General features: G+C 42.3%; 1 protein-coding gene across 1 annotated transcript; it reads left to right on the top strand.

The window, feature by feature from the left end:
• Window positions 1-385: 385 nt before the first annotated feature.
• METTL14 (methyltransferase 14, N6-adenosine-methyltransferase non-catalytic subunit) lies at window positions 386-23966 on the top strand. Its single transcript, XM_069459078.1, has 11 exons — window positions 386-581; window positions 3668-3756; window positions 4408-4495; window positions 5606-5686; window positions 6052-6139; window positions 9200-9290; window positions 10506-10647; window positions 16708-16800; window positions 19280-19396; window positions 20655-20865; window positions 22916-23966. Exons 1-11 carry the CDS (start codon window positions 516-518, stop codon window positions 23218-23220), a joined length of 1371 nt encoding a protein of 456 aa, XP_069315179.1. The 5' UTR covers window positions 386-515; the 3' UTR covers window positions 23221-23966.
• The last annotated feature ends 3338 nt before the right edge of the window (window positions 23967-27304 follow it).

The following is a 27304-nucleotide window of genomic DNA, read 5'->3' as shown; positions in this document are numbered from 1 at the left end:
AGAGGCGGAAACTGAGGCTCACTTCCGTGGTTAAGCAGACAAGGCCACTCGGCCGGTGAGCGGGAGGCCGGGTTCGAGCCTAGTCCGGGGTCTCGGTAAACGTCAGGGCCGGCGACTGGGGAACTGATGGAAAAGGGAACCAACACCTTAGAGACACCGGGAGGCACCAAGGGGGCCTGACATCCCGGGAAGCAGAGGTGAGAAGGGTGGGGCCGGCCCCGACCACCGAGTCTCGGGGCGGCCGACGACCCCTCCATCGCCGCAGCATCCCGCTCCCGGCCCTTCCTAGCGGCGCCAAATCGCGGCGCCCCGGACTAGGCGGGGCTTCCGGTCCGGGCCGAGCCAGTTCCGGCCGCGCCGGAAATCCCTGCTGAGGAAAGCGCGGGGCCCACTCGCCGCCAGAAGCTGCCGGTGCAGCGTGTGTGTCACAGATTCCGAAGAAAGATTGGGCCGGGAGGGGCGGTGTCACTCGCGATTGACACGTATTTGGGGTCGCGAGAAAGAGGAGCTGGGCCATGGACAGCCGCTTGCAGGAGATCCGGGAGCGGCAGAAGTTACGGCGGCAGCTCCTCGCGCAGCAGGTCCGCGGCGGCCAATGGGGGGCGGGACCGAGAGTGCGCGTGCGCGGCCTCCCCTCCCCCTCCTCTTTCTGTCTCCTCCCCGCCCGCCGCGGTCTGGGCCTTCCGGGTCCTGCGACCCCAGGTTCTCGGGTCTCTGCTTCTAGTTCTCACGTCCTGCGGTGCCCCGAGTTTTCCCCGGTCCCTGCCTGGTTCGCGGTGATGCTGAACCGAATGCCCACGACTGGTCTTCGGCGACTCGGGTGGGGATGCCCGGCGGGCGCGGTGCTCGCCGGCGGGGAGGCCGAGCTTCGGTCTTTGCAGATAAATCCCTGCCGGTCACGCTGGGATGGGTGGCTCGTTACCCCCTAAATTTGTCTTCGCTATTTAAATGTCCTTCCGTGCCTTGTCCTTCCTTCTCATCTGCACCAGAGTCCTTTTTTTTTTTTTTGAGACAGAGTCTCACTCTGTTGCCCAGGCTAGAGTGAGTGCCGTGGCGTCAGCCTAGCTCACAGCAACCTCAAACTCCTGAGCTCAAGCGATCCTCCTGTCTCAGCCTCCCGAGTAGCTGGGACTACAGGCATGCAACACCATGCCCGGCTAATTTTTTCTATATATATTTTTAGCTGTCCATATAATTTCTTTCTATTTTTAGTAGAGATGGGGTCTCGCTCTTGCTCAGGCTGGTCTGGAACTCCTGAGCACAAACGATCCGCCCACCTCGGCCTCCCAGAGTGCTAGGATTACAGGCGTGAGCCACCGCGCGCGGCCCTGCACCAGAGTCTTGAGATTGTGGCTTCATTGTGAAATAAGGTTACATCATTTCTTGGGATCGTGTCTAAAGATACCTGAGTGTAAACTTTAGATTCTGCACATGATGCACGCATTTATGCCCGGTGTCTCTGTCCTCATCCACAGCTCATATCTGAAATCTTACTCTGTATCGGTCACAATAACCACCTTAAATTGGTTTGATTGTCAAATAATGCAACAAGCTCCAGAAGTTAAGTAATTTTACCCCCGGTCACTCACCTCTCGGCCAGGAAATTGAGCCCATCCAAAGCTTGTCTTCTAAACCGTCCTCCTTCACTGCTTTTTGTGTATGAGTTAACGCTTGCTGATTAGTGGAGTCCACGCAGAGAATACACACCGTACATGGTCTTCTTAAAAATCAGAGGCTTTGTTTTCCATTCCCCTGTTCAAATCAGTACAAGTGATGGGCTGTAATGAGGCATTTTGATGTTATTTTTCAGTAATAAATACTTGGGTTTAATGAATGGAAATCTGAAGCCCATCTTCCTTTAGGATCTCATGAACAGATTTGTGGCATACTGTTAAAAAGGTGGGAATTTGGAGTCAGATCTGTGCTCTGGCTTTATGATCTTGCACAAATCAGGTGTCCTTTCTAACTCTTCTTTTTCCCCCGGTTTCTTTTGACATGTTACCTTTAAAAATGTTCAGTAGGTCTTGTTGCCACCACATAAGGTGTTTTCTCCTTAATTTTGAACTCAAACCTCTATTTTACTGAAAAAATGTATTGGAGCAATTGTTGAAGGTTTTACACTCAGCAAATGCCAGAGGCTCTATTAGGCGTTGGCAAATGAACAGTGGGTAATAGGTAGTCCCTACCCTCAGGGAGCTTACAAAGTGCGTAAAATTTAGTAACAGCTGCCACTTACGAAGTCCCTTCTAATTATGTGTCAGACTTTGCTAAGCCTTTTACGTAAGTTATCTTTGTTCTACAGTCCGACGCTATCTGTGTGTGTTTTTATAGATGAAGAAATTACGCTCAAAGAATTTACGTTGCCATTTTTAAGGTATAAAGTTCAGCGTTGTGCCTATAATTGTAAAGACTTAGCTTTCATAAAACTGGATAGATTTTTATTAGAGCGTGCAATAAATAAGGTACAGTATATGAGCCAGTGCATATGAAGTGTTTAATGTCGTACCTAGAACCCTGTATAAAAACTGTGTTCGCTGCCTTTTTTGGTTATTGCTACTACAGGTTGAGTATCTCTGTTCCGAAATGCTAGGAGGTTTCGGGTTTCAGTTTTTTTCAGGTTTTGAAATGTTTGCATTGTGCTTACCAGTTGAGCATTCCAAATCCAAAAATCTGACATTTGAGATGCTCCAATGACCATTTCCTTTGAGCATCATGTCAGTGCTCAGATAATTTTGGATTTTAGAGCATATTGGATTTTGGATTGTCAGATTTAGGATGCTCAACCTAAAGTTGTGTTTTACTATTTGCTTGAAAAGTAGGAAATTGGCTAAAGTTAAGTGTTTTATTTTCAAATACAGATGGCCCCTGACTTACAGTGGTTCAACTTAATGATTTTTTGACTTTGTCATGGTGCAGAAACCACATGCATTCAATATGCTCCTCAACTTACTATGGGGTTATGTTCCAATAAATCCGTCATAAGTTATTGATATTGAAAATATCAATATCAAAATATTGAAAATATTTTAAGTTGAAGCCACACTTTCAACATTTATTTTAAATGCATTTATTTTCAACTTAGGATGGATTTATTGGGGCTTAACCCCATCATAAATCAAGGAGTGTCTATATGACTGAAAGTATAAAATGCTTTTTCTGCTGTCAAAATCATTTTTTTTTTTTTTTGAGACAGAGTCTCTCTCTGTTGCCCAGGCTAGAGTGAGTGCCGTGGCGTCAGCCTAGCTCACAGCAACCTCAAGCTCCTGGGCTCAAGGGATCCTCCTGCCTCAGCCTCCCGAGTAGCTGGGACTACAGGCATGCACCACCATGCCCGGCTAATTTTTTCTATATATATTTTTAGCTTTCCATATAATTTCTTTCTATTTTTAGTAGAGATGGGGTCTCGCTCTTGCTCAGGCTGGTCTCGAACTCCTGAGCTCAAACGATCCACCCACCTCGGCCTCCCAGACAAAATCATTCTTAATTAACATGATTTTGTTTCACGTTTTTTCCAGTTTGTCCTATAAGCTATTAACCCATTTGTTTGTTGTATGATTTTGGGGTTTTTTTTTTTTTTTAATGCTTGGTATATTAAATGCTTCTACAAATGCCTAGAAAGGCTGTCCAATGTATTGTGATGTAATTTTTGGCTTTTGCCTTTTCCCAGTTGGGAGCTGAAAGTGCCGACAGCATTGGTGCCGTGTTAAATAGCAAAGATGAACAGAGAGAAATCGCTGAAACAAGAGAAACTTGCAGGTCAGTCAAGCAATTTTTTTTTTTTTAGTGACATGTTAATACTGTGAAAGGATCATTGTTTAATAAACAACTCTAGGTATGCAGAGTGTTTTTATGAAAAGCATCAAAATAAAGATTTTAGAAACATTGGTTTTTATTGCCAATTCGTGAATTATGAAATATTTTCTGAATATGGTAAGTTCTCATTTATAAAGTAGGAAATGGACTTTTAGACTAACATATATACTGTAAGTAACTATATTTTTAAAATTTTTATAAAGGAAAGTATACTTTACCGTAAAAGTGGTATTTGTTTGATGGTTTAGAAAGCATTTCAGAATATCTGTGATCAATTTCAACATCAGTCTTGGTCAAGACACGTTAAAATGATGCATAATATAGAAGTTTCTTTTTGCAATACCTCCGTTATAACACTTTATTTTCTAATTTGCTTGCTTTCTCTTGAAAATAAAGAATTATCAATCATATTGTGGGAATATTTGAATATTTGGATGATATATAAACTGAGTAAATACCTAATGTTTAATCAGGAAAAATTTGCCTGGTTCTGTTTTTAATCACTTGTTTTTTAATATTAATAAATGCATTTATACATCTCATATATATATATGTATATATATTTGTGTGTGATATTTCCTTTTTAATTTTCAGGGCTTCCTATGATACCTCTGCTCCAAATGCAAAGCGTAAGTATTTGGATGAAGGAGAGACAGATGAAGACAAAATGGAAGAATATAAGGCAAGTAGAGAGTTTTACTGTCAAGAAAAAATAAATCCTTATAATAGTTTCATATCCAAATCTGATGGAAAACTGAATTTTGAGATGTGCTAAAATAATTATTAGTGGCATATGTTGTCATCAGTTAAATAAAGACCTTTCTTGTTAGTTTCCTCGTTTTAGTGCAAGAGTTGTATGGATTAAATTAGGTTATGTATGTAACGTACTTAGTGTAATGCCCGGCAAGCACTAGGCAATAATATTCTTAAAGAAGTGTGAGGAGGTAAGTGTGTCAGAAACTTTGGGTTATTGGATCAGATTTCAAGAAGCTGCAGCAGTCTTTTTTTGAATTGTATTATTCCATGTTAACAATATGGGGTGGTACAGTTAAAATATCTTGAGAACTCCTGGGCCAGACAGCAGTATAGAACCATTTTTGAAAGAGGCCCAAGGAAAACCCAATATCTAAACTTACACTGCAATATTTAGTTGAAAAAAAGTATGGGTGAAAAACCTTTTTTCATTTTTTTAAGTAAATTGTTGCATAACTATATTTAATAGTGAAGAGAATGCATAGTTACAGTAAATCTCTAGGAATTTCAATAACATGATACCTAATTTCATGAATACTATCTTTGTTGCATTTTGATGTATGCTAATATGTAACTTAAATATTTGTGATTATTTTGGGTGTAATCATCAATATATTGGGTGTAATCAGCAATATACAATTGCTGATACTCTAATTTTTTGACCTATAAGTGCAGCATTTGCATATGATTCAATCTGATAGAAATAAAATTGCCCCATTGGTGGTCATATCTTTCATGACTTAAGCTAAATTCTCATATTATAGTATATATGAGATAATACTATGTTTAGTCAACAAAACATTAGTAGTTGTAGGTAATTGCTATTCATAATAGTCACGAGGAAATTATTTTTTTTATTTTGAAGATAATCAACTAGTTAGATCTAATGATGAGAAAGCAAAAGCTGTAATGTTTAATGCTAATTAGAAACATTATATCTTAAGGACATAAAATATTTATGTTGAGTCTTAATCAAGATGTGATCATTAGAGAAATAGTCTTGGTACATAAAATGTTTACTTAATCTTCCTTTTTCAAGGATGAACTAGAAATGCAACAGGAAGAAGAAAATTTGCCATATGAAGAAGAGATTTATAAAGATTCTAGTACTTTTCTTAAGGTAGAGAATTTTTAATCTTGTAACTTTCCACATTTAAGCTCTGTGCCTGAAAAGATTTTAAATACCTGTTTGTCTTTAAGATTTTTTTCAATTGTTTAGGGATTATTATTTAAAATAAAGATCAACTAAAATTATTCATGAGATTTTTTTTCTGATATTTGGCTATTTAGTATGCGATAATAGTATATTAATGTCAGTAGCTACTGAAGAGTAATACTATCATTTTACTTGTGTTTTCAAATATCACTTTTTAATCTATCAATTGATTATATTTTGTCTGACCCCATGATAAAAAACAAAGTACAAACTTGGTGTTTCTGCCATCAGAGTGCATGCTATTAATTTAATTTTGACTTTTTCCTTAGGGAACACAGAGTTTAAATCCTCACAATGATTACTGCCAACATTTTGTAGACACTGGACACAGGCCTCAGAATTTCATCAGGGATGTAGGTATGTCAGATTTATTTGGAATAGGCTATTGCTAACTCTCAATGACATGCATGCAATTTATCCATTTGTGGGTTATTTCTGACAAAATTATTCTTCCTAGCTTGACTTCCTCTTTCTGTTCTCAGTGCCTCCTTCTAGTACACCTTCCTTTTCCACAAGCAATGTTGTTGTTTTTTTTTCCCATTTGTGGGGCAGATTCCACATTGGTTCTGCATTTTAGATAGCTTTATTGAGAGCATGCAATTCATCCATTTAAAGAATATAATTCACTGTTTTTTAGTGTATCCACAGGAGTTGTGCAGACACTACCACAATCTATTTTCTTTTTCTTTTTTTTTTTTTTGAGACAGAGTCTCTCTCTGTTGCCTGGGCTAGAGTGCCGTGGCGTCAGCCTCGCTCACAGCAACTTCAGACTCCTGGGCTCAAGCGATCCTCCTGCCTCAGCCTCCCGAGTAGCTGGGACTACAGGCATGTGTCACCATGCCTGGCTAATTTTTTATATATATATATATATTTTTAGCTGTCCATATAATTTCTTTTTATTTTTAGTAGAGACGGGGTCTCGCTCTTGCTCAGGCTGGTCTCGAACTCCTGACCTTGAGCGATCCTCCCACCTCGGCCTCCCAGAGTGCTAGGATTACAGGCGTGAGCCACCGCGCCCGGCCCACAATCTATTTTCTAACTTCTGCATCTCCTCTAAGGAAGCCCCATACCCATTAGCAGTCAGTCCCTGTTCCCTCCCTCATTTGCCCCCCAGCATTAAGTAACCACTAATCTACTTTCTGTCTCAATAAACTTGTGTATTTTAGCCATTTCATGTAAATGAAATCGTGTAATATGTGGTGTTTGGTGACTGGTGATGATCTTCTTTTATTTAACATTTTTCATTTAATATTTTTGATATTAAAGTCATTGGTATTTGTACTTTTGGTTTTTATGTTAAGCTCACATAATTTATTATGGTTATGAATATGCTTCTTATTCGGTGACAAAGATAGAAAAAAATACTGATTTTCCCTGCTTTGGATACCTATCCAAGAAACTAAGTACAAATCTTAACAGTTACTACATTTTCTTTCATTTAAATTTTTAACATCATTGATGTTATAGTATGTGTCAGTACTTTATTTCTTTTTATTGCCAAGTAATATTCCATTGTGTGTATATAAATGTCTATATATATCACACTTTGTTTATTCATCTGGATTGTTTGTACTTTTTGGCTTTTACAAACAATGCTGTTATGAATATTCATGTAAAAGTTTTTATGTGATATGTTTTTTTTTTCTCTTTGGTGTATACCTCGGAGGGGAATTACTGGGTCCTGTGGTAGTCCTTTGTTAGCTTCTTACCCATCTGTTATCCAAGTGACTGTACTATTTTACGTTCTGATTTCTTCACATCCTGGGCACTTATTGTCTGTGTTTTTTATTGCAGACATCCCAGTGTGTGTAAAGTGGTATCTCATTGTGGTTTTGATTTGCATTTTCCTAGTGGTTAGTGATATTGAGCATCTTTTCATATGCTCATTGGCCTTTTGACTATCTTCTTTGGAGAAATGTCCTGATACGTTGTTTATCTTTAAATTTTTCTTTGTCTTTTTATTATCAAATTGCAAGAGTTCTTTATTCTCTGTGTGTATATATAGTGTTTATACATTTTTGGTACAAGTGTTTTATTCGATAGATGATTTGCAGTTTTCTTCCATTCTGGAAGTTGTTCTGTGACTTTTTTCATAGTGTATTTTGCAGCACAAACATTTTAATTTTGATGTAACCCAATTTATTTATTTTTTTATCACTTATAAGCAATGTTACTCTTGAAGTAGAAACTAATTTTAATGCTTTTATAAGCAAAATTTAGATGTAACATAAAAAATTATGGTAAATTTTATAACCAAATTTGTATATAAATCTTTCTGCCCTTAAGACACTTACTTTCCCAATGCAAAGAAAATGTACTTAGAAAACTATTACAATAAACTGAGGAAAAGTTGTACCTTCTGTTTTGTATATGATTGAAAGCTGACTCTACCCTGTTAAAACCTCACTGTAATAAAATCTTCAAACTTGTTTTATTGGAAGAGTGATCTGCAACCACTGGTTGAGAAAGCTTTACAGAATCTTTCACTTTTACCCTTTGATATTAAAGTCATTGGTATTTGTACTTTTGGTTTTTATGTTAAGTTCACATAAGTTATTATGGTTATGAATATGCTTCCTATTTGGTGACAAAGATAGAAAAAAATACTAATTTTCCCTGCTTTGCGTACCTATCCAAGAAACTAAGTACAAATCTTAACAGTTACTGCATTTTCTAGGAGAAGGAATTTTTTTTAGCTAAAAGAAAAGGGTTAATAGCATACAAGAAAGGTAGTATTTTTTCTTTTCCTGAATGGTTGAACTTGATGCCATGAGCAGATTGTTTTTTTTGTTTTTGTTTTTGTTTTTGGTTTTTTTTTGAGACAGAGTCTCACTCTGTTGCCCAGGCTAGAGTGAGTGCCGTGGTGTCAGCCTAGCTCACAGCAACCTCAAACTCCTGAGCTCAAGGAATCCTCCTGTCTCAGCCTCCCGAGTAGCTGGGACTACAGGCATGCACCACCATGCCCGGCTAATTTTTTTCTATATATATTTTTAGCTGTCCATATAATTTCTTTCTATTTTTAGTAGAGATGGGGGTCTCGCTCTTGCTCAGGCTGGTCTCGAACTCCTGAGCTCAAACGATCCGCCCACCTCGGCCTCCCAGAGTTTTGCTAGGATTACAGACGTGAGCCGCCACGCCCGGCCATGAGCAGATTGTTTAACTTAATAAATATGAGAAATTAAATGGTATGTGGACTTGAACTCGGCTTTAGGACATCTGAGTTTTACCTGTATGTGGGCTTAGGGTCATTGGGTGCGAATTGTTTAAAAATGCTGTACATTAACTTTTTAAAAAAGACATGAGAGCAAAGTGGCATTTGTATTGTTTTAGTTCCTTGAGAAAACTCGTAACTTTTGAATTCACTGATACTGAGTTTACTTGAGTTGCAATTTAGAATTTCCTATTGTTTCTCCTCAGGTTTAGCTGACAGATTTGAAGAATACCCTAAGCTAAGGGAGCTCATCAGGCTAAAGGATGAGTTAATAGCTAAGTCTAACACTCCTCCTATGTAAGTGTTTATTCAGTCACTGTTCGCTCTCAACTCAGGGTTAAAGTATCGATGTGTCGTAACTTTTCTTTTTAAAAGAAATTCAGTGCCTCTATAAGATTAACATACTTTATTACTCTATTCTTTAATAAAATATATTAGTTTGAAACTCTGGTGCTAAATACGCAGTGGGTTCTCATTTAATTTTTTTTTTTCAGCTTTTCAGGTAATTTGCTTGAAGCACCTCTAAATATTTTTGTCTTCTTAAAAAATCATTCATGTTTATTGTATTCTTGATGCTTTGCTTAAAATACCTTTAAGTGACTTTTTCCTTACAATCACATTTGTTTATTGGAAAAAGTTTAGAAAACTTAAAGGATAAAGGATAAAAATTAATTATAACATAGCATCCTGAGATACTATTCTGAACAATTTATAATATTGTAATTCATTTTAATCTTTGCTGAACAGAATGTTTTCCTCAGAAATGTGTATAAAATCTTTGGAATTGGAGAATGTTTCATATTTAGCTTTCAGTGTTTTATACATTTAACAATTTGATAAAATATATCCTGTAAGTCATTAGAAGAACCACAGAAAGTCGCAGTACGTGGGGAAGTTTGAGTATACTATAGTATTTATTCTGTTTAAAAATTCTCTTATATGCAGAATATTTTAGATTTAAAATAATAATTTCATACTCTGTGAAAATAACTGCAGTAATGGCTAGTAGTAATTTATATTAGGTAGTGTGAAAAGTCTATTAATATATACATTTTTACTAATGAACAAACTAATAAAAGTTATGTCAATATTTAGGTACTGCTTTTTAGAAGGAGGAATTTAAAACTTACAGTGAAATGGTTTTTCTTACATAACTAAACAGTTGAGGAAAAAAGTAATGTGGTACTCCTTGGAAAGTTCAGGTGACAGTGGAAAGGCGTTCAGAAACTCACATCTGAGTGTGAATTTTCAGTGTAAAGATGAGAAGAATTTATTGTAGATGTGCATGGGGAGTAGGTTGATTTTTATTTTATAGTGTAATTATGTCCATGTCTTAGCAAGAGCTCTGGTAGGTAGGTGGTTTAATGTCTATACTAAAGAAGGAAGACCTTCCATAAAAAATCATTTAGTATTAATAATTAGCTCATGATCATTTTATAAATAATTTTTGGTAATATTTAATCTGGGAGGCATTTGAAAACTTTTTACTCATTTTATGGTTTAATCCAATAGGTATTTACAAGCAGATATAGAAGCCTTTGACATCAGAGAACTAACACCCAAATTTGACGTGATTCTTCTGGAACCCCCTTTGGAAGAGTATTACAGAGAGACCGGCATCACTGCTAATGAAAAGTGCTGGACGTGGGATGATGTAGGATGGAGCTTTCTACGTTGTCATGAATTAGTTATTTTTCAGATAAATATGCATTTATTTGATCAGAAAGTGAGATTGTAAATATCCCTACTTTTGTAGGAATTACAAATATAGATTTATAGTGTATATTGCTAGAGGTCCAAAGTACAAGGTACATTAACAAATATTACATTATCTTTAATTCGATTTTTCTTTCTGAGGCAAAAATTGAGCAAGTGGTCAGTGAACAGGCTGTAGAAAACTCACAATTCCAGTCTCAGAGTCCTTGGATATGTGGCTAGAAAAGTCTCAAAGCAGACAAAATAATTATAACTCATTTTGCACTTGATTGGTATCAGTAAACATCTGAGTGTTTGTGTGTGAGTGTATAAAAAAAAAATCATTATTTCTACTCTTTAAAGAACTTATAGGCCAGATATGGTGGCTTATAGCTGTAATCCTAGTACTCTGAGAGGCCAAGGTGGGAAGGTCGCTTGAGGTCAGGAGTTCAAGATCAGCCTGAGCAAGTGTGAGACCCCATCTTTACCAAAAATAGAAAAAATTAGGCGGGCATAGTGGTGCCTGCACCTGTAGTCCCAGCTACTCGGGAGGCTGAGGCAGGAGAATCGCTTGAGCCCAGGAGTTTGAGGTTGGGGTGAGTTGAGATGACGCCACAGCACTCTAGCCCGGGCAACAGAGCGAGACTCTGTCTCAAAGGAAAACAAAAGAACTTATAGTATAGTATAGTATGGGTAAAAAGGAGATATGAACACATAATTTCAGTACCATATAATTGTTGTGATAAAGTTATATTTCCTTTTTTTTTTTTTTTTTTTTTTTTTGAGACAGAGTCTCGCTCTGTTGCCCAGGCTAGAGTGAGTGCCGTGGCGTCAGCCTAGCTCACAGCAACCTCAAACTCCTGGGCTCAAGCAATCCTGCTGCCTCAGCCTCCCGAGTAGCTGGGACTACAGGCATGCGCCACCATGCCCGGCTAATTTTTTCTATATATATTTTTAGTTGGCCAGATAATTTCTTTCTATTTTTTAGTAGAGACGGGGTCTCACTCTTGCTCAGGCTGGTCTCGAACTCCTGAGCTCCAGTGATCCGCCCGCCTCGGCCTCCCAGAGTGCTAGGATTACAGGCGTGAGCCACCGCGCCCGGCCATAAAGTTATATTTTCCTAAATAAAATTAAGCAAGCTGATAATTTGAGTTAGTTACATGAAATATCTGTTTTACTCATCAGTAACAAATTTATTGAGTACCGCTCTGTTCTGGACAACGTGCTGGGAACTGGAGAGCCAAAGATTAACAAGACTTACACAGTTTAATGGGCCATACATTGGCCTGAACCGATAATTATATTATAATTTTGTTGGTTAGTGATGGAGGACCGTGTGGGATGGTATAAGGACAGCTGACCAAGCCTGGGACGATGGGACGTATGAACATAGGGTGGCTGACACCTGAGCAAAATAAATAGATTAGCTGGCATTGGCCAGGTGAGGCAAGGTGTGGCATGGGGATTCCAGGCGGAGGGACTGGCAGGAACAGAAGGGCTGGGAGCAAACACGGTATCGGGTCTGTGGGGGTGGAGGCTGGGTGTGGGTTGGTCTGTGGGGGGGAGGCTGGGTGTAGGTTGGTCTGTGGGGGGGAGGCTGGGTGTAGGTTGGTCTGTGGGGGGGAGGCTGGATGTAGGTTGGTCTGTGGGGGGGAGGCTGGGTGTAGGTTGGTCTGTGGGGGGGAGGCTGGGTGTAGGTTGGTCTAGGGGGGGAGGCTGGGTGTAGGTTGGTCTGGGGGGGGGAGGCTGGGTGTAGGTTGGTCTGGGGGGGGAGGCTGGGTGTAGGTTGGTCTGTGGGGGGGAGGCTGGATGTAGGTTGGTCTGTGGGGGGGAGGCTGGCTGTAGGTTGGTCTGTGGGGGGGAGGCTGGGTGTAGGTTGGTCTAGGGGGGGAGGCTGGGTGTAGGTTGGTCTGGGGGGGGAGGCTGGGTGTAGGTTGGTCTGGGGGGGGAGGCTGGGTGTAGGTTGGTCTGGGGGGGGGAGGCTGGGTGTAGGTTGGTCTGTGGGGGGGAGGCTGGGTGTAGGTTGGTCTGTGGGGGGGAGGCTGGGTGTAGGTTGGTCTGTGGGGGGGAGGCTGGGTGTAGGTTGGTCTGTGGGGGGGGAGGCTGGGTGTAGGTTGGTCTGTGGGGGGGAGGCTGGGTGTAGGTTGGTCTGTGGGGGGGAGGCTGGATGTAGGTTGGTCTGGGGGGGAGGCTGGATGTAGGTTGGTCTGGGGGGGAGGCTGGGTATAGGTTGGTCTGGGGGGAGAGGCTGGGTGTAGGTTGGTCTGTGGGGGAGGCTGGGTGTAGGTTGGTCTGTGGGGGAGGCTGGGTGTAGGTTGGTCTGTGGGGGAGGCTGGGTGTAGGTTGGTCTGTGGGGGGGAGGCTGGGTGTAGGTTGGTCTGTGGGGGGGAGGCTGGGTGTAGGTTGGTCTGTGGGGGGGAGGCTGGGTGTAGGTTGGTCTGTGGGGGGGAGGCTGGATGTAGGTTGGTCTGGGGGGGGAGGCTGGGTGTAGGTTGGTCTGGGGGGGGAGGCTGGGTGTAGGTTGGTCTGTGGGGGAGGCTGGGTGTAGGTTGGTCTGTGGGGGGGAGGCTGGATGTAGGTTGGTCTGGGGGGGGAGGCTGGGTGTAGGTTGGTCTGGGGGGGGAGGCTGGATGTAGGTTGGTCTGTGGGGGAGGCTGGGTGTAGGTTGGTCTGTGGGGGAGGCTGGGTGTAGGTTGGTCTGTGGGGGGAGGCTGGATGTAGGTTGGTCTGTGGGGGAGGCTGGGTGTAGGTTGGTCTGTGGGGGAGGCTGGGTGTAGGTTGGTCTGTGGGGGAGGCTGGGTGTAGGTTGGTCTGGGGGGGGAGGCTGGATGTAGGTTGGTCTGTGGGGGAGGCTGGGTGTAGGTTGGTCTGTGGGGGAGGCTGGGTGTAGGTTGGTCTGTGGGGGGGAGGCTCGGTGTAGGTTGGTCTGGGGGGGGAGGCTGGGTGTAGGTTGGTCTGTGGGGGGGGGAGGCTGGGTGTAGGTTGGCCTGTGGGGGGGAGGCTGGATGTAGGTTGGTCTGGGGGGGGAGGCTGGGTGTAGGTTGGTCTGGGGGGGAGGCTGGGTGTAGGTTGGTCTGTGGGGGGGGAGGCTGGGTGTAGGTTGGCCTGTGGGGGGGAGGCTGGGTGTAGGTTGGTCTGTGGGGGGGAGGCTGGGTGTAGGTTGGCTTGTGGGGGGGAGGCTGGGTGTAGGTTGGTCTAGGGGGGGAGGCTGGGTGTAGGTTGGTCTAGGAGGGGAGGCTGGGTGTAGGTTGGTCTGTGGGGGGGAGGCTGGGTGTAGGTTGGTCTAGGGGGGGAGGCTGGATGTAGGTTGGTCGGTGGGGGGGAGGCTGGGTGTAGGTTGGTCTAGGGGGGGAGGCTGGATGTAGGTTGGCCTGTGGGGGGGAGGCTGGGTGTAGGTTGGTCTAGGGGGGGAGGCTGGATGTAGGTTGGTCGGTGGGGGGGAGGCTGGGTGTAGGTTGGTCGGTGGGGGGGAGGCTGTACGTAGGTTAGTTTGTTAAGATGCAGGTGGGGACTATCTTGAGAAGGTGTGTCAGGAGCCTGGACTTCTATTCTGAGGACATTCAGTAGTCTTTGAGGGGTTTTAACTAGTTTAGTAAAATGGTCAGATTGGTGTGTGGAGACTGGCCTAGAGGGAAAGAATTCTGGAGAAAGAGCAGTTAGAAGACTCTTGCAGTAACCTAGTTGTGAGGTGGAGGGACCCCGAATTAGGGTGACAGTAGGAATAGAAGGAAGGCGGTAAATTCGGTCATGTGTAGGAGACACATTTGGTAGGACTGAGTGAGCGGGATGAGGGGAGGAGTTAAGGGTAACTCACGGTTTCTGTCTTGAGTTAAATGGATCGAGTTACTCCAACTGAGAGAGTGAATTTAAGAAGAGGAGCAGGAATAGAGGGATTAGATATTGAACAAGATGATTTTTAGGTGTATGGGAGACATTCAAGTGGAAGAGGTAAGAGGACTATAAAACTCAAAGGGCAAGCAGATCTGGTGTCAAAATACAGATTTTAGTGGATTAATTACCACATTAAACACACGGGAACAGACAAGTCTGTCCTGGGATTGTGTCTCAAATTAAGATAAAATATGGACTGACAGTAAATCCTGGGGAAACATATAGATTTAAGTGCACATGTAAAAGAAATGTAAAAAAACAAAATGGATCAGAGGTGACTGAGGAGAACCAGGAGAGTATGAATGTCATGGAAACCAAGGAAACGGGGAATTTCAAGGAGAGAGTAGTCGGGAGCACCCTGACTTCCAGAGGAGAGGAAGGGTGAAGAAAGGGAAACTGTGACACTGATGTTTCCTAGGAAACCGCTTTGAGTCCTCGCTTATGACTTTCTGCACCAATGGTAGTTACTATTCTTAGTAATACTTATTTTTCAAGATTTACCTCCAGTTTTTCCTCCTTGAAGCTTTTCCTGTTAGCTTTAATAATCCTAGAACTTCTATTTACTTTTTTATGGATCTTACATAACTTAAAAAAAATTTTCACCTCCCCTATTTATAACTGTTATCTGTGCTTATTGTTGAAAAATGAGAAATGTATACAGAATATAGTGTTCTTAAATTTTAAGATTAAAGACTTAACGTTCTTGATATTAATTGCAGAGAAGTTTTCTAGACAGGCTGTACAAATTTACATTCCTTCCAGCAGTGTTTAAAAATGTTTAGTTTACCCTATCCTCACAAAATTGAGTATTAACAATAGTCATTTTTGTCTGGTTAAAAGAAAGGAAAATTTAAACAATGGATCTTATTAAGTCTGTAGTTAATTGTTAGGTTGAACCTTGTTTTCTCTAGCCAACCTGAGGTTAGGTCAGTAAAGACACAGAGCTTCAATTATATATGACAAACTAATAGAGTTTTTGAAATAAGGAAATTACATTTTATGTGCAAATTCTTGAATACAGTTTATTTTCACTGAACTTCAGCTCTGACTGGCATATTGAAAAATATTATACATGGCCGGGCGCGGTGGCTCACGCCTGTAATCCTAGCACTCTGGGAGGCCGAGGCGGGTAGATCGCTCAAGGTCAGGAGTTCGAGACCAGCCTGAGCAAGAGCGAGACCCCGTCTCTACTAAAATAGAAAGAAATTATATGGACAACTAAAAATATATATGGAAAAATTAGCCGGGCATAGTGGCACATGCCTGTAGTCCCAGCTACTCGGGAGGCTGAGGCAGGAGGATTGCTTGAGCCCAGGAGTTTGAGGTTGCTGTGAGCTAGGCTGACGCCACGGCACTCACTCTAGCCTGGGCAACAAAGTGAGACTCTGTCTCAAAAAAAAAAAAAAAGAAAAAAAGAAAAATATTATACAGTCCCAGAGCCCTAAGCTCTTACCGTTTGTGTGATATCCTAAAGAACATACCAGTAGTTAATGTAATAAATAAAATGTAAATAAGAAATGTGGGTTTCATAAGTATTCTTTTCCACATTAGAGAGTCAGTAGTGGTTAATGTGTTTTAGTTAAGGACATAAGCACTTATTTAGAATACCAACGCTTAGCTTTTAGAATGACAGTGTCAAAAGAGAATACTTCATTATTTTTTTTGGCATTTCAGACTTAGTTATCATAAGGAAATATGTATATTGATTTATTGAAAACTGTTCTGTAGATCCTGGAAACCACAGTCTTCCCCAAACATTTATTATATTTCATTTTAATTTTACCCCTAACCTTGGACTTCTCTCCATTCTTTTTTGATAACATTGCTGTAGAATCTCTCTCAAGTTCCATCTGTAAGATTCCATAATTCTATGAATATGGTTTCCTATAAGCTCTTTCCATATAAAGGCAAGTGTATTTATGTATGTATGTGTATAAAATAATAAAGCAGCAGTAGAACAAGCAATTTTAAATAAATTTTATTTTCCATTATATTTCCTAATGGAAATCAGTACATTTAGAGAACACATCTACTGAGAATCCTGATAAATTCCAGTGGTGGTTCTTTCGGATTCAGGATAAAAGGGAAACAAATGACTCTTATGCAATATTGTTTCTGTGTCTTCCAGATCATGAAGTTAGAGATTGACGAGATCGCAGCGCCGCGGTCCTTTATTTTTCTCTGGTGCGGTTCTGGGGAGGGCTTGGACCTCGGAAGAGTGGTAAGCTGCTGTTTAAGTGGAATTTTAAGTTCATAAGAAAAAAAAGTAGTAACATTTTGCATAAGAAGTTGGAAGATTGTTATTTTGTCTTCTCTTTCTTGAATAGTTTCTAAAATGTTCAGAAGGAAGAAATGTTGGGAAAAGAGTGTAAGAGAGACAGGACCCCTAAGTCAGCTAACTAGCATTGGGATGAATGTGGCCCTTTCAAAATATAATTTATTACAACTGCAGGAAGAAAACAGTTTAGAGATTTGGAACTCCCAATGAGCTTAAAAATGAGCTGCTTGTGTCACTTACTGCTCTTTATGAGTAGCTAAAAAGTGTTATTCTGAATAGCATGGACACCTGAATTCCAAATGGAAGTCAAATCAAATTGGAAAAGTAACATGGCGTATGGAACATGTAGTTTGATTGCATGAATGAGAGTAAGAAGTTATCACACCCAAACTTATTTTAGGTATCTTATATTGAATTGTATTTCAGAGCTTTTCTTTTTTTTTTTTTATTGGAATATTTTGTGAAAAGGAAACAAAATAACATGCTGTTTTAACCAAGAATAATAAGAGTATTATGCGTAGGTATCAAGAGTCTTCAGTTTTGGTTTCAATTCAGCTACAATTCAACTGTGAGACTGGGCGAAAAGGTACTTAATCTTGTGGGTCTCAGGTTCCTCATGTGTTATTGGACAGTACTTTACATCTTTATGACATATTACTTGTTACACAGCAAGTGAGCTCATTTAATCGTGCTCATTGGGGTAGGTGTTCATTTGACAGGTGAAAAATTTAAGGGTTATGTGAGTAAGCAGGATTATATTGAGATAAAATTGTATCCAAATTCTGAAATTCTACCGTTACTTTATATCTTTTATAAAAATAGCGAGTTTGAGGCTGTTGGGTTACATCATTGCTTCTGTCATTTATTAACTTCAAGGGTAAGACTGTGACTGTGTTTTAATTGGGTATCCCCATTTTTTTTGGTGGTGGTTCCCCAAGATGCAATGGAAAAGCAAGAGAGAAAGAAACACACTGTATGTGTTAATAGGTATATTGGTATTTACCTTTTTGGGCTCTAACGTCTGACTTTGGTCTTTCCTCCCACCACCTGAATTAGGTTGAAAATAATCAGGAGGTTTTTATCTTACTTGTTTATATAGCAGTTTAATTAGTGAAGGCAGAGTTTGGCCAAAAATGCTTATAAAAATAATTCAGCATGAGGAATACTCTTGAGCTTTTGACAAATTAGTAGATTAGAGGATGTAGGATTTAGGCCATTGTTAATGGCCTGATGTTAATGTTAGTGAACATTAATGTTTAATGAACACCCTGTGCTAAACAAATATTTAGTGACAGGAATAGATATTGGTCTTGATCTTTGAGATTTTAAAATTAAAATCTTAAGTTTTCATTTTGAGGTATATCTCACTTTACATGATAAGCATTCCTGAAAAGTGTATATATGTTTTATGTTCCAATATGTCTTTATTTATTTATTTATTTTTTTGTGGTTGAAATTTATTTTATTTATTTATTTATTTATTTTTTTATTTCATCTGATTGTTATGGGGGATGCAGAATTGCAGGTTACATACGTTGCCCATGTACCGCCTTTCCCCCCAAGTCAGAGCTCCAGGCATGTCCGTTCCCTAGGTAGTGCACATATACCAATGTGTCTTTATATGTACTTGATCAGAGTACTAATAATATTGAACTGTACAATTTACTTACTTTCCCCTAGTTTACTCTTAAGTTGACTTTGGGGTAGGAACTGTGTCTTGTTCATGTTTTTATTCCTAGCACCAAGCCAGTACCTGCGGATGTTAGGCCGTCAAAATGCCACTGAGCAATGGGTTAGGTAGTTGTTGTATGTTTATGTATAACAGGTTCTAGAACACTAAAATTCACATCGCTACTTTCTAGATTTTATAAAATGAAAGTATAATATTACCCAATAAGATATACGTAATAATTTAAGTCAGAACTTTTTGTAGTTGTTAGTATTAAATATAGAAATACAATTTTAAAGAACTGTCATTTGAAAAGAAGTTATCAGTGAGAAAATTTTCAACAGTGTTTAGCTTCGCCAGAGGATAGAAAATTGAGGTGGCAGGAATCAAATTATCTTTTGGACTATTTTGTGATAACAGGGTCTGAGTGTTTTCTTGTAATTTAAAACCCAGTATCTATTGATGACAATGAAAGGTAGTAGTCAAGAAGTGAGATATTGTGTAATCCTTTCTGTTTTTATATTTAGCAGTATAAATTATATTAATATCCAAAAGATATATATGTATTCTGTATTATGGCTGTGTATTTGTAGACTGGCATTTCTTTTCTTCTATCTTACGCTAAAACAAAATTACCTTGACACTTTGGAATTTAGTGTCTCAAACGTCTAGCAAGTTTTTTAATGCTGTTTGGTTATTTTAAGTATTGTTTATTTCTTTAAGGATTTCTTTTCTTAATTCTTTTATGTCTAGTGTTTACGAAAGTGGGGTTACAGAAGATGTGAAGACATTTGTTGGATTAAAACCAATAAAAACAATCCTGGGAAGACTAAGACTTTAGATCCAAAGGCTGTCTTTCAGAGAACAAAGGTATTACCTGTATTGGTTTTTTTTTTTTTTTTTTAATTTTCATTATTTTCTGTCAAGCTTTTCCAAATCACTATATCTGTTTAATTAATTTTGGTGGGAAGGTCCTTTTCTTAGACCTGTGAAAATAGCATTGAGCATTATAGGAATACATCCAAGTTAATTTTAAAATATTTTAGCCACTATCTTAGATCAGCCCCATTGTGCTGGAGAGAGGAGTGTATATATATTCCTGTATGTCCTCAACTGCCATATTTCTAAGTTAGATGTGGGCTTTTGATACCTCTGACCCCTTCCAGGCTCAGAAAGAAGATGCCAGCAAGACTCATTGCTGGCTGGCTTAGAGACATATTTCTCTCTTCTTCCCTTCTTTTTCCTATATGAGAACCCCTGAGAACGTTTGCTTCGTATGACTCTGCCCTGCTAGTCTCAGGTTTTAACAGTTTTTATTCTTTGCTCTTTAGGGCGCTGTTGGTGGGAAGGTCTTTCTTATTAAATCTTTCTTGAACTGGCATCATGCCTATGTAATGAAGCTTCCGTACAATTCCAAAAGGACGGTGTTTGTAGCGCTTCTGGGCTAGTGAACCTGTGGAGGTGCTGGGAGGGTGGTCTGCCCGCAGAGGGCGTAGAACCCCCCTGCGTCTTCCCCCTCGCCTTCCCCGACCCCTTCTCTCCTAGAGAGATGCCCTGTGCATCTCTTCTGTCTGGCTCTTCCTGAGTTGGATCCTTTTGTAATAGACAGGTAGTAAGTAAAGTGCTTTCCTGAATTCCACGAGCTGCTCTAGCAAATGATCCAACCCGAGGAGAGGGTCGTGGGAACCTCTGATTTATGGCCTGTCAGTCAGAATCACGAGTGACAGCATAGACTTGTGACTGATGTCTGCAGTGAGGGACAGCGTGACGTGACCAAGCTCTGGACCTGCGCACGGGGTCTGCGCTGCCTAGATCGGTAGTGTCGGAATCGAATGGAATCACAGTGTTGGGGCAGCAGTGGGCAAACTCACCCACATCTGACGTCAGAAACGAAGTGTTCTGAAGTATTGAGTGGTGTGAAAATACAGGAGAAAACTGTTTTTCTTATTTACGTGGCAATCGTTACTCACCCAGAGACCTAGGTTATCACCATGTTTTTGCCCGTAGACCTGTGTATCAAAGAGTTGGAGCAATGAGGATTGTTTTGGAATTAAGGACTTAAAGTATTAAATGTTATGAAATGTGACTGTTGATGAAAAGAGATAATTGGTCTGTTCTCGTTACTTAGGAACACTGCCTCATGGGCATCAAAGGGACTGTGAAGCGTAGCACCGACGGGGACTTCATTCACGCCAACGTGGACATTGACTTAATTATCACAGAAGAGCCTGAGATTGGCAATATAGAAAAACCTGTAGAAATCTTCCATATAATCGAGCATTTTTGTCTTGGGAGAAGACGCCTTCACCTGTTTGGAAGAGACAGTACCATTAGACCAGGTAGGACCTCCCCTCCTGATTCCTGGGGACACGGGTGTCAGGAAGCAGGACACACTGCAGCGTAAAATAAAATTGTTATATATTTGAGTCTTGATTCTTTTATTTTCTTTTTCTTTTTTTTTTTTTGCTGTACTTCAAATATGAGCAGTTTTAGGTTCACAGCAAAATTGGGAGGAAGGAACAGAGATTTCCCCTGTAGCCCTGTGCCCACCCACGCACAGCCCCCGTCTGTATCCGTCTCCCCTTCCGTGACGGGACGTTTGTTACGGTTGATGAACCAGCGCTGACACGGCGTCATCACCCAGCGTCTGGAGTTTACGTTAGGACTCAGTCTTGGTGTCGTACAGTCTCTGAATTTAGACCAATGTAAAATGACATGTTTCCACCGTCATGGTATCGTTCTAAGTAGTTTCACTGCCCTGAAAATCCGCTGTGCTTCACTTACCTGTCCCTTCCTCCCCTCACCCCACCCCCCACCCCCCACAATCACTCCATCTTTTTGCTGACTCCCTGACGTTCCCTTTTCCAGACTGTCCTATAGTTGGAGTCACACAATAGGTAGCCTTTTCAGATTGACTTCTTTCATTTAATAATACGCATTTAAGGGTCCTTCCTGTCTTTTCCTGGCTCGATAGCTCGTTTCTTTTCAGCGCTGAATAGTATCTACCACGTTTTAGAATGTTTTCCTAGTAGAATATTTTTTCATTTTATGGCATTTTATATGATGCACCTAATATTCTAAGAAATAACCTTGAGGATGATGGGGCAGAGATATCGTATACCTAATTTTACATATAAAGAACTAATTCTTAGAGATTATTTGGGCTGTTCCGAGGATCTCGTGTCTCGGGTAACACTCGAGAGCCATATCTCCAGGGTCCTTCCCAGAGGACATGTCAGTTGTAAGAATCACGACACCCCAGGAATTCCAAAGCGTGGTGTCTCTATTGGGTATTTATCATTTGTAGTTCCTCATGTTCCAGATACAGTTTAATCAATCAGAAAATATCCTTATTATAAGCAAAGTTATCTAGCAATGTAATTGACAAAAATACCTTTTTACCTATAGAAGGATAACATGCAATGGAAATTCTGAGAAAAGAGAAATGATTTTACATTTCATGTAAAAAGTATATTTGAATTGGATGCTGAAGGGTGAGGTTTTTAACAGGTTGGCTGGATAGAAAAGAAAAAAATACGGGCACAAAAGTAGAGGTTAGTAGGAAGCAGCCACTGTAGTAGTTCGTTGTTTTACCTAAACGAAGGTTCATGGAAAGCATTAAGGAGGGATGTGATTGGAAAGTTAGTTCAAGATCGTAGAGTCCATACTTAGGAATCTGGGCTTTGTGTAAAGCCCTAGAATGTTCTTGAGCAGGGAAGTGACGTCTTAAGCTTCGCTTTAGACTTTTCACTTTTAGAGGGAAGAGAAACTCGAGGTTGGGAGATCATGACGGCGTATATGTGTGTCTGTCACATGTGTGTGGTGTGGTCGGGGCTGGCCTGGTAGAACAGTAAGGGTCTAAGTGTGAGGGTGGCGGGAGAAATGGAAAGATGGGGACGATGAGGGACAACGTGGCCGTGGTTGAGTTTCTAGGACTTACCAGCTGAGAATATTTTGTGGTTGGGAAGAATAGAGCAAAAGTGCGTTCCAAGATTTTCACTAGAAAACGATGGTACCATTTCCATAAGTAGGAAGATTATATATAATTTAATAAATTTTCCCTGGGCCCAAGCTCAGTGTAATGAGTGGATAATATTTTTTTCTAAGTACTTTGCTCACAAAAGATACTAAGAGAACATGGATGGGGGACAGTGAGGAGGACATACTACAAACGTTACAATCTAGGAGGAGAAATAAGAGACGTACGTACACGTGACATCTTTAAAACATGACGGAGAGTAAGTGCCGTGCGTTCTGCAAAAGAGATCAGCGTTGGCTGAGCGACGGGGACGTCTCTAAGGGCGCATTGGGGATTTGCACGAGTCCTGCAGGATCTAAGATAAGAGAGACTCGCAAATAAAAAGGATCATCTCTTTCCCTGCGTTTCAGGCTGGCTCACGGTGGGACCCACGCTGACGAACAGCAACTACAACGCGGAGACGTACGCGTCCTACTTCAGCGCCCCGAACTCCTACTTGACGGGGTGCACGGAGGAGATCGAGAGGCTGCGCCCCAAATCCCCGCCTCCCAAGTCCAAATCCGACCGCGGAGGCGGAGCCCCCAGAGGCGGGGGCAGAGGTGGGACTTCTGCCGGCCGCGGCCGGGAACGAAATCGGTCTAACTTCCGCGGGGAGAGGGGCGGCTTCCGAGGGGGCCGCGGCGGGGCGCACAGAGGGGGCTTCCCGCCTCGGTAGTGTTTGCGGACGCCGATCCTGTCCGTGCCCCTCTGACCCGTATTGTAGTTCGCGGCGCAGGTGGGAGCCTGGCCGGAGAGCGCGGTTCGAGCTGGCGCCTCTGCCTTGGTTTCTCCGAACTGCGGGAGGGTCTCAGTCAGCCTCCCTGGCACTTGTCACACGCACTGCCTGGTTTTGTTCGGGATAAACGAGCAATTCCTTCCGCCTTTTGTCATGTGCACGAGCACAACGGAACACAAGTCACTTCGTCTTCAGAGACTGAACCTGCTCTGATGGATTCCGACCAAGTACAAAGGTTTTGCTCTTTGGAAGTGGTTGAACAGTGAGAAGGATGGATCCGTGGGGTCCTGCGGGTGCCCAGAGGATTGGTGACGCCCACCCCGCCACTGTGGCCGTAGCAGGTGGGCCTGGGACAGGTGGTCATTAGCGAGTGGCCTGTGCCAGACCTCGGGGAGGTAGAGGAATGGAAGGCAAAAGGGGGGCTTGCGTCCCCCCCCATAAGGACGAGTCTGTCCCTCCCTCTCCCTCCTGACGGGGACAGCCGGGCAGGAGCTGCAGGGCGGGTGTCACTGGGCAGGGGTCCCAGGAGCTGGTGGTTGGAAAAAGAATTTCTTACAGGCGGCTGTTCCGGTCCAGTCACTCCCCCCAGAAAAACCCTCTGTAAACCCACCGCTCTCCCCTTCCTGGGGTGGACGGTTTTTGCCACCTCCAGCCCTCTGCGCCCAGACGCTCAAATAAACTGCATTTTGCTAACCCTGAGGCTTCGTGTGTCTCCCTCTCGGCTCCGGAATCACAGTGATGAGCTGCCGTCAGGGTTTTAGCATTTTTCTGAATGAAACAATAAAAAGAGGTAGGCTGCTTTTCAAAATCTTAAATGTGTAGCTACATAGGACTTCGAGTCATGTTTCCTAAGAAGCAAATGAGGACACATGTCCAAGTGCTAGAACTCTGGTGTGGATGTGAACTTGGATTGATCTTCAAAGGGATTTCCTGTTCCTTAGCAAAATAAAGTAACAGGCAACAGCAGAGACACCTGGTCTGAACATTTCGGGGAGTAAAGTACTTGGGGATGAGGAAGTGACGTACACGTTTAAACCTGTTACGGAGAAAACTTAAATGTAAAACAGATCGTAGAAAACCCGCAACTTAAGAATACAGCTTGGAGATTGAGCTGCAGTTGCCTTTTATTAAAACCATGTGGTGTGTTGTTTATTTTTAAGGAGCTGGTTGTGCAGATGAGTTAGTTATATAAGCCTTTGTTGTCATTTCTCTTTATACTGTAATTCATGTATTAAATGAATTTGATGAATGAAATCATACCTTAATGAGTACTTTTTTTTTTTTATCATGTTACAGGCTTTCTAAGGAAACTTTAAACCTTTGAAGTTTGCGAATCTGTTTTCTGTAAATGGAATTACTCTTGTTACCAAATGAAAAGACTGACCTAACATCAAACTCTTCTTTTGGTCTTTGGTGCATTTTAGTGACCATCTTGTGCTCACGTTACACCCACGAGGAGGTTCTGTTACATCCACTGAAGACTTGGTTTGAAGATGAGGATCGAATAATAGAAAAAGGCTTGAGATCTTTAAAAGCCGGATGCATTAACTTGCTCAATCTTTTAGTACTTTCTAGTGCAGACAGCACGTGACTAACTCCTTTCTTAATGTAGATACTATGTATCATAGTTTTTTGCTGAAATCACGGTATGTTTTCAACTTCAGTAAAATTATACATTATCTAGAATTGGAACTGTGTATATCGGAGTTTTAATTCTAGATAATTCTAGAGAATGAAGCCAAGACAGAGAGAAAGTCCAGTTGCCCGCTTGTGATTGTCCTTGGACGTGGCCCTGCCCTACACGCAGGACTCTGTGTTGCGTTCCATCCTGCCCAGTGAGGACACTCATTCCGGTGCTCACCTGGCGTGTCATCTTCCCGCGGAAGACGGGGCCGGCTTCCGGGTGGGTTCAGAGCTAAGGGGACCCGTAGCCCACTGCGTTTAGAGAAGAGCAGATACAAAAAGAGCAGGTGGGAGAATGCGAACCGAAAATGTATCCCTTTGACAATGAATTGTGGCAACAGAACAGAAACTAGTTATTTAAGGACTTTGAAATAACCAGTTCTGCTGGCTTTCACTTTCAGCAACGGCCGAGGCGCTGCTCACCGTGGGAGGACGTCTGTTCACTCGAAGGTTCCCGTGAAGGTTCCCGTGAGAGTCCGTTGCTCTGAGCTCTGGGTTTGATCCTCTTTCTGCGCACATGCCTGACATTTTCACAGAGTTCCGTGCAAATAAATGTTCGGTTGCTTCACTTACCGATTCCTTATCGGGGATAGAAGCTAGTGAGTGCGGAGTAACCCCGCACGTTTCGGTTAGAAGTTCTGAGATCAGCAGGCCCGAGTTTACACGGAGCACCCGGTGTGCCGGGCCCACAGCGGGGGGCCGCTCTCCCCGGCCTCCCGCCTTCCCGAGGGGGCCAGTCCTCCACCTCGGAGAAGGCAGGCAGGCGGCGGTGATGTCAGCCAGCAGATTTGGGGGCGGGGGTATCCCCAAATGCCCACACACAGCTGAGCCAGACTAGACCGAGGAATTGTGGCGATGTCACAGTGTAGAGTCACCGGGAAACAGGCAGTGTGAGAGGTCAAGGTGTCCAAGTGGGAAGTGGGACCCGAGCATGGCGCCCGGCGTGACAGCCGGGTCGCAGACGCAGGGCCAGAGGGATCAGTGTGGCAGCAGCCCTGATGCTCTGGTGACAGCAGAGCCACCTGTGAGCCCTGAGCTCGCGGCTCCCTGGTCCTCGTCCGGGTCGGCGTGAGGCCGCCGTGCACTTAAGCCAGTGGAGCGGGGCGGTGGGGGCCGGGCGGCTACAGTGCGCACCCGTGTGTCACGCCTGTTTCCAGGAGTTACTCCTTTTCAAGGCTTTTAAAATACTTCTTATCCATCTTAACTGCTAAATTATATCCTTCAGTTATATTAAAACTTGTGCTGTTACATCCTAAATTTAGAATATAAGATGTAGTCTTTGAAGTATAGTTTCAGACTTTACTAATTTGTTTAATAAAATTTTTATTACTGTGACCAAACGAAGGCTCCGTTGGGACTGTAGATTCTAAACAGTAGCCTTTGATCTGAAATTATCTCATTTTTGTCATCTATTAGAAACCGTGGCTTGTAAGAAAGGCCTTTCTTAGAACAATCCTGTAATCCTGGGGTAGGACTTTTAACATTATCTTGTCTTTAATGTTTGGTGCCGGGGACCGAACTTTTAGCTGACGTCTCAAGTATATGTGGTCAGTTTTGAAGCTCTAAATCTAGAACTTCCCAAAGGGTTAGAGCGTTGGCCAAGCACACGGCGCCCATGGCAGACTCTGAGGCCTCCTTCACCCGCTCAGGTCAGACCTGCCAGCCGCAATGCACAGAGAAAAACCACCTCATTTAATTTGGACACCTTTTTCCAGTAAACTCCTGCTCCAGTGTTGGATAAAATATGAAAATGACCAGTTTGGGTCTCTCACTGGAAGTGCTAATGAACAGTGAAAATCAGGGAAGTCAGGTTTTTCCAAAAGTAACTCTCAATAATTGAGAATCTAGAAGTCAACAATGGAAAAGGCGTGCAGGACCCAGGTGTATAATACGAATCAGTGAAGCAGGCCAAGAGTGTGTTGTGTTGTGGAATAATTGACTCTTTAAGGCACAGTGTTGATTGTTTGCGTATTGAACACGTGGAGATGGTTCTGGCCACTCATTTATTGCCTCCTGTCTGTCTCACCTGTTCCCTTTTCCCGCCGCGATGAGCTTTCTCGGCTCCGCCCCGCGGGAGGCGGAGCAGCCCGGCTGCATAGTCAAGGCCGCCGACCCCTGGCCTCAGACCACGGAGGCGCCAGGGACGGTGGGGACTGGAGTCCTCGTACCTGCTCAAGGTGGACGTCGCTTGTCAGAGCCAGCTAATTGTCACAGAGGGAGGAAGGTAAGTCCGAGATGTTCACGTGAAATTCCCCTAATTTGTACAGGTTGACAGTTAAACTAGCTTGTGACCTTTGCTTACATGTTGACTTTCATGAAATTAAACTTACTTAGAATTAAT

Source organism: Eulemur rufifrons, chromosome 26 (assembly GCF_041146395.1).
Source record: "Eulemur rufifrons isolate Redbay chromosome 26, OSU_ERuf_1, whole genome shotgun sequence".
NCBI classification, from domain to species: domain Eukaryota; kingdom Metazoa; phylum Chordata; class Mammalia; order Primates; family Lemuridae; genus Eulemur; species Eulemur rufifrons.
The sequence above is the reverse complement of the archived record's forward strand: the minus strand, read 5'-3'. Positions and strand labels throughout refer to the sequence as shown.